Source organism: Ostrea edulis, chromosome 7, assembly GCF_947568905.1.
Source record: "Ostrea edulis chromosome 7, xbOstEdul1.1, whole genome shotgun sequence".
In the NCBI taxonomy this organism is placed as follows: Eukaryota; Metazoa; Mollusca; class Bivalvia; order Ostreida; family Ostreidae; genus Ostrea; species Ostrea edulis.
Genome location: NC_079170.1, coordinates 34,090,254 through 34,102,398, shown reverse-complemented (window position 1 = coordinate 34,102,398; position 12,145 = coordinate 34,090,254). Strand labels below are relative to the sequence as shown.

General features: G+C 35.5%; 1 protein-coding gene and 1 pseudogene across 1 annotated transcript; one reads left to right on the top strand and one right to left on the bottom strand.

The window, feature by feature from the left end:
• The first annotated feature begins 5,104 nt into the window (after positions 1-5,104).
• LOC125676273 (uncharacterized) lies at positions 5,105-7,589 on the top strand (annotated as a pseudogene).
• Positions 7,590-10,261: 2,672 nt separating this feature from the next.
• Positions 10,262-11,599, bottom strand: LOC130048648 (probable ATP-dependent DNA helicase RecS). The gene is made up of 3 exons (XM_056145652.1): positions 11,327-11,599; positions 10,858-11,018; positions 10,262-10,382 (listed from the first exon to the last, which is right to left on the bottom strand). Exons 1-3 carry the CDS (start codon positions 11,597-11,599, stop codon positions 10,262-10,264), a joined length of 555 nt encoding a protein of 184 aa, XP_056001627.1.
• Between the last annotated feature and the right edge of the window lie 546 nt (positions 11,600-12,145).

Sequence of the window (12,145 nt, the reverse complement as noted above, 5' to 3'; positions counted from 1 at the left end):
CGTATGTCAGACCCCAGCTTCAATGGCGCCCTGTTTTAATCACTACCATTTGCGAAATCACTTTGATTTTTAATATAAGAAATTTGTTGTCACATATGCTAATGCAATGTAAAAGCTGTCACAATTCACTTTGAGATTGATATAGGATCCATATGTTTACCCTCTACGATAAGCGAGTTAAATAAGAATGTATGAAATCGCAATTTTTATCCCTTCGATATGAAACAAAGTCCACACATCAAAAGGAATCGCGAATTAGTGTTTAGGTTTGTAAACAAGATCAAAATTATTTGTCGTTTGCCAACATTTTATTCCACGATCTTAGAAAAACAGAATTGGACTGTAGGAAACGATTTGCATTGCTTCTGTATTCATTCGCATTTTCACATATAGACGGGGAAAACATGGTCTATTTTTCTCTAGGAATTCTGGGTAAACAGCTGTCTCCTCTTATGTCTGAAAATTATGTTAATTAGCCGATTTATCGCCTATCAAAAAATAGTTCACATTGATACTATGTTCCATTTTTATTAAACTGTTATATATAAATTCTGTTTTATGTCAGATTGAAGAAGTCTTCCTTGTATGTGATCTGTTGTATTTATCAAGCAGAAATTGTGTGTAATTAGAATTTTAATATTAAACTCAGCACTATTTCTCTGTATCCATACGCGCCACGCTATCCTGTTTATCAACAAGGAGAAAACGTCTTGCCTGAGAGAACTGATATATTCTTGCCAACATTAACTCAAGGTAATTATCTGAAACTCAATGTGTTAATTTCGTACAATTTTACCAAAATATTTCTTTTGGACGCATTTTTTGAGATTTTAATGCTAAATCTGGGTGTAAACATGTAATCTTCGATCAAAAGGGCCGAGCGCCATTTCCCGCGCTCTTTCATGGTCAAGTCAGATAACTGTAAACATTAATTAAGAAATATAAATGAACATGTTTTTGTGAATATATTTTTTATTCAAGAAAAGAACTCCATTGGAAGTAATATATTGGAAATCAAGTTTACATTTCTTTGTCACGAAATATGATTTATCTCAAGAGTTGAATGAATTATCTCAAGAGTTGACACTTGTTTTCAAGAGTTGATATTTCAAGAGTGGAAATTTTCTTGGACTGGTTTAACTTTGACTCAAGAATTGAATGAGTCATTTCAAGAGTTGACAGTTGTTGTCGTCATCAGATATGAAGGGTAGCAAAAAAAGAAAAAAATCATGATTTTGATACTCATCAAAGGGAGAGCCCAAAATCTGTCAAAAAAAGTCACAATGTAAGAAAAGATCCCATAATTTTGAAATGCGTGTCTGCCAACTTTCATCAAGGGTCAGAAACTTTCTCAGAATATAGCAGAGGTAAACAATGTGTAGCAAATTCACTTGTGTGCATTGCATTTAATGCAGTTAACCAAAAATTGTTTGGAGATTGGGATGCGAATGATATTCATTTTGTTCTCGAAAAAGGTGATGTTTTATACAAGCATGCAAGACAGGCCTGTCCACATGAACATCTTAACCCAGAGGACTTGCCCAAAAATGTTTGCATTCAAAATCAGTTGCTTCATGTGTCTGCTTTACCAGTTTATGCAGGGGAAATACAATCCACTTTTAAAGATAACGGCCCTTTCCTCTCTCTTGCTACAGCACTGAATTTATGCTTTGCAAATACCAAAGATGGAGGTATATTTATATGCAATGGCAGTTCTGTTGCTGTATTCTGCTCAGGCAATCTGTTCCATGTTTTCGATCCACATGCACGTGATGCAAACGCAAATCTTAAGGCAGACGGTTGCTCTGTTTTGTTGACAGTCAGTGGTTTTTCAAATTTACAAGCTCTTTTGAGAAAGCTCTTTGGGCGTGAAGAGGGTGCAGCTTTTGAATTGTATGTAGTTTCAATGGCAAATGTAGAAATGATGCCTCTTGTCCAAAGACATGCTGAAGTCACTGCCAAACGTCACCTCGTTTCAGTACCTTCAGTACTTTGATTGTTGTTATTTTATTGCTTGTCAAGAAATTTACACAACTTAACCGGCAACATACCCCTTCTGATACATTGAAAAATATAAGTAATGTTAGCACGGGGCTCTATAAAGTTCAATCTGCAGTTTGGTCATACTTCGTCATTCAATAACTTATTCAAAATAAAAAAAAAATGTTTGTCGGGTTAGCGGTACTATGATGTATGACAATAACAATGACCTGTGTATAACTTGTACATTCCATGCAAATTCGAAGGGGTTTTCGCCTCAGTAGAACAATGGGGGTCAGCTAATCCGTGTATTTGAAATCAACAGAAGTGCTTAGCTTCTTGCGGAAAGTGTGAAATATATTGGGTCGGCGTAAGATACCCGTGATCTTAGACTAGATCTGATATCGCGCCGACCCAATATATTTCACACTTTTCATGAGAAGTCAAAACCCAAACTAGCTAACCGTAATTTAGTTATACTGTGAGAAAGACCCTAGGAATTTGCATGGTATATACTTATTATACAAAAATCATTGCATTATCCAGACACTCCCGATGAACATTTTTTTTAATGAAAACCTCTATCAAAGTACATCGAACATAAATCTCGGTCAAATGTAATTAAATCGGGATTTTAAAAATAAATAATTCGATGGTTTGTATTTTTGCTTCTATTAATTACGTAATAAATTAATTCCAATTTGTTAATCATCGACAATGCTCTAATTTCTATATTGGATCAAGTTATATTTGTCAAGATGCATATTAACACAATATGATGGAGGTAATATTTTAAACAGCGCATTTGTCACAGAGAGAGAGAGAGAGAGAGAGAGAGAGAGAGAGAGAGAGAGCACATCGGTGATTATTAAATATCCCTATCACATGTTGTACATGTGTGTTTTTCATTTACTGAATATACTAATTCGCATTCAAAACAGGAATTGCCTGCAAGTACGTATTATTTAAACATAGAATTTAAGAATATTTTAATGAAGAAAGAAGACTAAAAGAAAAAAAGTCAAAACCAGGTTTTCTTAAAAACATAATATAAAGTGTTTGGTATCGTTGGAATCGGCTCAATATGCTGAAAAACAATATAAGTATCAGGGGGGGGGTATTGACATTTTTTCTTTTCTTAAAATTCCACCTTTATCTTAATTATTTGGCCTTCGGCACATTTTCACATCTCCCGCAAGGCGCCCGTGGCCAGAACAAAGCTCTTAGCAGCTGTGAGTATTCGCAAATAACACACACCGTGGAATACGGAGGACACGGTGTATCTCCGTGGATTTTCCACCGTGGTCTTTCCACGGTGGGGTGTATAAAACTCGTGTCGTGTACTGTACTTCAAAAAGTTAGGAATTGAATTCAAACTTTTGTCATTTGTAGTTGATGGTGCATTATCCTAGTGGGGAAAAATCAGCATTTATCAGGGATGAAGTCATAAAACAAATCTGTAAAGCAGTGTACAGAAATCAAAATGTCATAATAGTTGAACAAACATCAGTTCTGTAAATCTATCAGCATTTTTCTTATTTGTATTCTGTAGGGCTCTTGTTGACTGTTTCCAAAGATGTTATAGATTATAAAACTGTATAAGGCTAATTTTAGGATATTGAGAGACTTGCGAAGATAGGTGTAAGGTGAAGATAACGAACAGTGATCAATCTCATAACTCCTATAAGCAATACAAAATAGATAGTTGGACAAACACGGACCCCTGGAAACACCAGAGGTGGGATCAGGTGTCTAGGAGGAGTAAGCATCCCCTGTTGACCGGTCACACCCACCGTGAGCCCTATATCCTGATCAGGTAAACGGAGTTATCCGCAGTCAAAATCAGTGTGCCAAGAACGGCTTAACAATCGGTATGAAACACGTCAGACAGCATTTGACCCAATGCGAGGTTGTACTGACGAAGTAGATCGTTATAACGACCATAGAATTTACGAAATGCTGACTTCAATCGAGACTGTTGAAATCCCTGTACCATCAACTTGTTTGTCAGTAGCTTACCTCGATTTAAAAACTGACTATACGCAGAACAAGCTCTTGCATATCGAATCAGTTGAGATATATAAACACCATATGCGGGTGATAATGGAATATTGCTACATAAATGTGGGAAGTTGACGATGGAGAAGCCGAAATCATCCCGTTTGTAATACAGTTGAGTTGTCAGTTTGCCGTTAATGTCTACTTTCAATAAAATATCTAAGTATGAAGCAGAAATGGACGACTCTGTGGTGTCCTTTATTTCGAGCTCACAGGAATATATCAAATCGACATATGAATAAAAGCTATCATTGTTAATAGACAAAACGTCATCGATATATCTAAAAGTCGAATTGAAGGCCACAGCGAGAGAATTTTTCTTCTCACGTAGAAGTTTTTGAATAAATTCTGCTTCGTATGAATATAAAAACAGGTCAGCTAACAAAGGAGCACAATTCGTGCCCATGGGAATTCCAACAGACTGTTGGAAGACCTGATCACCAAAGACCACGAAGATATTGTCAATGAGGAACTCTAGCATATTTTTTATTTCAACTTCAGAGTGCTTGTGCGTGGAATCAGAGTGGTGTTTAACAAAGTAAGTTTTTGAATGACTGATCAGTAGATATGAATATTTCCGTTTTCCGTTTTTGTTGAAGAAGCAACTGTCTATGATGTCAGAAAGTCTAGTCTTTAATTTATCGCGAGGAATGGTCGTGTATAGTGTTGAAAAGTCATAGGTGTCTGTACATCACCACGCTCCACCGAGAACAAACTTTTTTCATGGGAAGATCACCTTCATAGAGAGATACTGTGTTTGAAAGAGAAATGGGCAAATAGAGATAAACAGAAGTACCAGCTAATTAGAGACAATTGAGATAAGAACATTGTGCTTTCTTATAGAACCAGTCAGAATAAGACATCATCTTTGCATTTATTTCATATCATAGCAGTCATTGATAGGATTATCCCTACTCCTAGACCTGAAGCAGATAGAAGACTTTCTATCAGTGATTACATACCATCCCTGAAAGAACAAGAAATTTTAATTCAAGAATTAACTTTTCTGCAGGTAGCAACATCAGTCGTCCAGATACTCCAGAATTTAGAACAGATCAGCAAAGCCATGGTTGATATATACCCCATGCATTTGCTGCATGAACACAGTGATACAGTTGGCATGAAGACAAAACAGGTGAGAGGGGGGAGGGTCCGAATCTTCCTGTTTTAAAGTATTCTGTCCTTTATGGCCAGCTAAAAGGTTGTGCTTGAAGAAGGCAATTTGCACAATTAACAATAAGCATTTGAAAATCTGTGATATCAAGAAAATGTGATGATTTAAAGTGTTGTATTATAACATTGACTTAAAGTCATATGTGGTGGTGGTATAGTCTTCATCAACCCTTGATCACCATTTCAGTTTGCAATTAAAATACTTGCATCTGCCTGCACATTTAACCTGATTTCTGTCTATCTTGAGTTTCTTTTGGGGACTTTTTGACTGCAATGAGACAAAGAATCAGGAGGTGATCCAGCTGTTGAAGTTGTTGACAGAGAAATATGTACCCCTTGATGGTGATGAAGTAATTGATGAAGTCTTCTTTGGAGGTATGTGTAGTAAAAGTTTACATGCAAAGAGATTACCGCGTATTTGTGGTATCCTTAGTTAAGGCCTCATATTTGACTTTTATTTTTAGGGGACAGGTTGACAGATGAGCGTGTTGAAGGAGCACAGCGAGCAATGGAAAATACAGAGACTTCTAAGGGAAAGCTACAGGGTTTTATATCAAAGATTGAAGATTGACATCGTATGATGAATTTTCTTGAGGTGTGTAATACAATGGGAATGTCATGTTTAGTTCACCTGAGCTGAAAGCTCAATTGAACTATTTTGATCGCCTGTTGTCCGTCGTCTGTCTGTAAAGTTTTTACATTTTCGACTTCTCCAGAATCACTGGGCCAATTTCAACCAAACTTGGCCAAAAGCATCCTTGGGTAAAGGGCTTTTAAGTTTGTTCAAATGAAGGGCCATGTCCCTTTCAAAGGGGAGATAATCACAAAAATGCAAAAATAGAGTGGGATCATTCAAAAATATTCTTCTCAAGAACCATTGGATTAGAAGAGCTGAAATTTACATGAAAGCTTCCTGGCATAGTGCAGATTCAAGTTTGTTAAAATCATGGCCCCCGGGGGTTGGATGGGGCCACAATAGGGGATCAAATTTTTAAATACAAATATACATGGGGAAATCTTCTCAAGAACCACTGAGCCAGAAAAGCTGATATTTACATGTAAGCTTTCTGACATAATGCAGATTCAAGTCTGTTAAAATCATTGCCCCTGGGGGTAGGATGGGTCCACAAGGGGGATCAAAGTTTAGCATGCAAATATATAGGAAAAATCTTTAAAAATCTTCTTCTAAAGAACCATTGGGCCAAAGAAGTTGACATTTACATGAAAGCTTTTTGACATAGTGTAGATTCAAGTTTGCAAAAATCATGGCTTCCAGGGGTAGGTTTTGGCCATAATAGGGAATAAGGTTTTACATGCAAATATATATGGAAAGTCTTCAGATATGGGCCAAGGTGATTCAGGTGAGCAATGTGGCCCATGGGCCTCTTGTTTGAAATAGGATTGTATGTTTGTCACTATTTTCGAATATTGCAGACATCCTGAGAAATCTCTTATTTTGGGATGTAGAATAGAAACAAATTACATGTGTTCCTTATACATGTATTAAATTATACCTGTATTGAATAACCCTGTTTGTGTCACTATAAGATATCTTTTGTTTTTAAATATTTTATATACTTAATCGGAATAAAGCAGCTTTGATTGTTAGAAACTATACTTAATTCTTTTCATTTTAGGCTATATGCAAGTCAACCTTTAAACAAGAATCATCAGCAGAGAGAGGAACAATGTACTATTTTAAAATTCTGTTGAATGCAAGCAATGTAAAAGGAAAAGTGAAACATTCTTTCCGTGCACACAAACTACTATACTATGTAGTATTTGATACCATATGTTGCTCATTGTTCATGCAGGAAATGAATGTAGAGGATGAACATCAGTGGTTGCCAAGTGATTTTCAAGAGAAGACTGTTGAAAAAAATATCTGTTGGCTGAATGAAATATGCTGCAGGATTGTAAAGAAGTACAGGTTTGAAAACAAAGAAGATATGTTTGAACCACTCAGGAATGTGCTTGATGATCCAGAACATACCGAGAAGTACTTTGTAGCAAGTGAAAATGATAACCGATTTCACTGTCACTTCTGTCCAAAATCCTTTGTCCAACTGAACAGTGTAAAATTCCACGAGGAACTACTTCATCGACATACTGTGACAAGTTTGAGTAATGGTTCTAGGAGAAGTACTCAAGAAAATGAGGATCAGCTCTACAACCACATTATGTTGATCTTCAAATTTGTGTGCTTGCTGAAAAATCTGGATACTTCGATAGATATGGGAGATAGGGTAAGGCCAGTCCGCTCTGCAAAGTATGAATTGCCAATCTTCAATAAAACGAACAAAACTAGATATGCCATAGGATGTGTTCATCTAACAACTCTTACCGAAGAAACACTATCCAGTGAACAAAGTCGGTGATTAATATATAACAGAAGCATTAACATTCAGGGAGGGAAAAACAACAATCTAGCCCTAAATGAGTACTTAGAAATGCTAAACAGAGATAGCAAAGGACTTGTGAAAGGTCATCAAACCAAAAACAAGCAGTATATCTCATTCTAAGGAATTTCCACATCTTATTAATTTTGCAAACCATTTTGACATTGTTTGTCAAGTGAGAAGACGAAAGGCTTCCACAGACTTCCGGAGTACAAGTCTGATGTACAAAAAGTAATGAAGGAGTTGAAGGATATCGGGGCTTTGGAATTAAAGACTGGTCGAAAACTGGGCTGCAAGAGTTTGGCATGTAATAGGGACCCTTTTCATGAAACCTTTCATAATTTGCCTTTGTTGAGCAGGAGACATAAACCATCTGTTCCATTTAGTAGACGAAGAAATCCAAATTACTAATGCCACAACAGTATTATTTACTGATCCCAGATGTAACCCCACATTATTAATGTTAATTTTAGATAATGTGATTATTACATGTATTTGTCTTTCATTGAATGTAAACAGCAAAAATACTACCTCAGCTTATGTTGTACTTTAAAATTTCAGATGAATGCCAAACAAACATATTATTGTGTGATAGTGGGGGTTGGTGAATTTTACCCAATTGCCTCTTGTTTTATGAAATAACAGTTTACATGTACATATAATTTACTACCTTTTGGATATTTCACAAGCACAGTACTGTATATATATGTATATGTATTAAATTTTCTATACATATATGTATTAAATTTTCTCATTAGCCAAGCTGAATGCATATTTCAAAAAGTATTACATGAATGTTTGTTAACTGATACGGTCTGGTTCGTCCTCAAGGCCTTTTCAGAAAATATTTGATAAATTTTAAGTATTTTTGGGGGGAAAAAACTATAATAAACTTGAAGCTCAAAGGGTAACGTTTTCTAAATCTTGGTACATGTATAAATGGTCGTTTCATAATATTTATCCAATGCATAAAAATGTTACCAACTGCCAGGCATATGCAACAGTAAACAAACATATCTTTTAGCCAAAAATAGCAGATAACTCATGGCTGCTATTTAAAAAAAAGATGGATTTGCTGAACTCTGAATTGAATGACCTCAATAGTAAAAACCAGCCATGATTTGGTTGCTTCCCTCAGATTGCATTCCACGTTAGGAGAAACAACCAGTGGTGTGTCCTGTGTTTGAAATACCTGGTACCCAAGTTTGCTGACTTTTGACATGAGATGGAAACATGTACATTTTGTTTGGAAATAACAACAAAATTATTAGAATACACATGCCCATTTATTAAAAATATTTAAGCAATTGGACTTGCATTTTGTAACAGGACAATATGTGTACATATGTAAGAGGGCAATATGTGTACATATATACATTATCTAATATTTGACCTATAAATGTTATTGGTCAAAATAAAAACAAAAATGCCAGCAAATCAATTGCACAAAAATTTGACAATTTTTTGTGATATCCCAAAATAAGCAGAGTCTGGAAAAGCAGGAAAACAACGGTATCTGTTGTTGGTTTCACCATTGAGCCGTGCTCACTTATAGTAACATTTACAGTGTAAAGCATTGTCAAAGTTTATCTATCATGTGATCAGTAACAGAATATCCAAAGTATGTATACATGCATTAGTGAATTAACCACAAAATCTAGTTATGGTACTTATACTAAAATACAACTCTAGCAAGTTCTGCTCCAGAGAGAATTCATGGAACAACCAGGAAAGTTCACATGATGAAATAATATATTCATTACATGTGTACTACACAACAACATATCAATTCACTATATAAAATATACATCAATTTATGATAGAAATTATAATAAAACTGCAAAATACACGATTTTAAATATTTATATCATCTAATGAAGCATAAAAACCATCATCTGATAATTCATCTTCATTATAATACAAATCAGTGTCAGTGTATCTATCTTCCACTGCATCCTCACAATCCACCCATTCATTGATATCTAGTAAGGTTTCTAACCCGCCCTTCTCACACGCACTTCACCTCACATACATCACAACAAAGATGAGAATTGGTTTGAATACAGTTCATTAACTCTGTCTCTTCTAACAAAAATGGGATAAAAGATTCATCCTTCTACAATCTTTACTATCTAAAAAAAGTTTAACTTCTTTGTCAACATGTCTAACTTGTTGATAACTATATAAAACAGTGGCACATGATGGTTGACTATCCCTACCAACCCTACCCAATTCTTGTACAAAGTCTACAATGCTTGTTGGTGGACCATACAAAATAATCGAATAACAACATGTAATATCTATGCCCATTCCTAATGTTGATGTAGCTACAATTACTTTCACTTCACTATCAGATTTTGAAAGTTCTTCTACAATGTGTTTCTTTTTTCAACAGGAGTTTCGGAATGAAACATTTCTATTTGACATTTTGTGTCTAGTTCTGAGTGCAAATAATGATACACATTAGCAACATCTGCAATAGATTTACAATAAATAAGAATTTTTGGCAAACTGTTAGTACTTGAATTACCAGCAAATACTAACCAATACATGGCCGAGGCAATGTCACGGTCTATCTTCTTAACACACATTTTAATGTTTGGTTTGTCCGGACACACTGAAACAAAATTCACATGATTTTTCTTTATCTTTTATGTACATGTTTCACTCAATGCTAATATGGTGGCAGATGGATGCAATGACCGAAATTCTCCAATATGACGAAACCATTTTCTAAAAACACCTTCCTCTTCATCGGTTTCATCTCCAACCCTGTTCAAAAGAACAATTACTGCTAAAAATGATTCAGTAAAATCATCCATCATCCATTTATTATGTTTATATGAAAGAGTATCCAGTCCTCCACTAAATATACTAAAATATGAGCAGTGTGTATTTTTACTACATGTATTTTATTATTTAAATTAATTTCAATCCAATACACATTCATGCAAGTTTACCTACATTTACAGTATACATGCATGACAACCTGAAGATTTCACAAGCAAGGTGTGCCCATTATGGGTTTCAATGTTAATCCAGAAGAATATATGCCCCATTAATATTGTTAAATTAAAATGAATGACACTGTTTACTGTAAACACAGGTCATATCTTACAGTATATTAAGCAGAGAGAAAAAAACCACCCTTCCTATATCACATAGCTAATGGTAAAATTTGCTTCTATCAATGATACCATTTTTGTACAAGTGAAATGATGTAAAACAGGGAGTAAAGAATAATTACCACGTAGCTATTGTATGAAACTCATCTATAACCAGCAAACCAACATTCAACTTCTGTATATGAAAATTGCCACTGAGGGTCTCCAACAAGGGCTTCAGGTGAGGCAAAAATGATGTCAACGTCCCTAGCTTTGATTTTCTCATCCCCCTCTGTAGAATTACCTGTTAAATAATGTATTCAATGGATCAAATGTATTTTTAAGAAGAATCGCTACAAACTGACAAATAGTAGATAATTTGTCGACTTTACACTACAACGTCTTATCAATACATGCAGTACGAGTTAAGATTACTTCAAAGTTGTCACACCTACAGGTTATTGAAATATTCCGATGTACCGGTTAGATTAAATTTAGCTACATGTATATTCATATCATTAATCTAAATGAGTTTTACGGTAATTAAAACTTGTTTTGTGTGTCTTGTTGCTTTACTGAATGCATTCTCTCTTCAATACCTTTGTACTTTACTCTGAGGCCTGCTACTCCCTTCACACGATTGACTTGGTCCTCCATCAAAGCCACAAGAGGACAACAAACAATCACCTTGGGTGTCTCTTCGTTTTCACCAAGTCTCTCTCTCATAATAGGAATGAACCTCTGGTATGGTAGAGACTTCCCATACCCAGTAGGCAGAACAGCAACCGTGTGCCGCTTTCTTAGAATGGAATATAGGATCCCTTTCTGCTGGTCTTTTAACTTTTCCACATTAAACAACTGAATCACATTTTCGTACGACGCCATGTTGAAGGTTATACCGACTGTATAAAAAAACACGCATTTTCATTGGTTGAATTTTAATTAGGAAAGGGTTATGACACAGGGTGACCAGAACGTGACCTGGACGGGGTTGCGTTAGATCCTTTAACGAGCGACAAACAGAAACGAAGAGAGAGATGAAAGGTATAATTTTAATTAAATTGGACTAAGACATATCTTAAGATAAACTTAGGATGTATCTCAGTCCTACGTGAGGCCATTGAATCCGTCCTAACCTAAGATATATCCTAAGATTTCTCCTAAAGTTAAGACATCATTAGACCCGTCCTAAGATAAACTTACGATATTCTTAACTTTGTCTATGTTTAAATGTGGCTGCCACGCGCGCCTATCTGTGTGTGCAAGGGAGGAAAATCCGAAGTGACCGCATCTTAAGAGATTATGACGATCACTTAGATTAGATGGTCTTAGATGACCGTATGCAGAACATCGTGAGTAACTACCAACTCACGCAGCCAATGATCCATAATATATGTGCTTTGTTTCAAAACAACCTTCACCGGCCAATAA

Coding starts and splice junctions, on each gene's coding strand:
- LOC130048648 (XM_056145652.1), bottom strand. CDS start 11,599: ATGGCGTCGTACGAAAATGTGATTCAGTTGTTTAATGTGGAAAAGTTA. Junction 11,019..11,326: donor AGGGAGTAGCAGGCCTCAGA/GTAAAGTACAAA, acceptor ATTATTTAACAG/GTAATTCTACAGAGGGGGAT. Junction 10,383..10,857: donor TTTCATACAATAGCTACGTG/GTAATTATTCTT, acceptor TCTTTTGAACAG/GGTTGGAGATGAAACCGATG.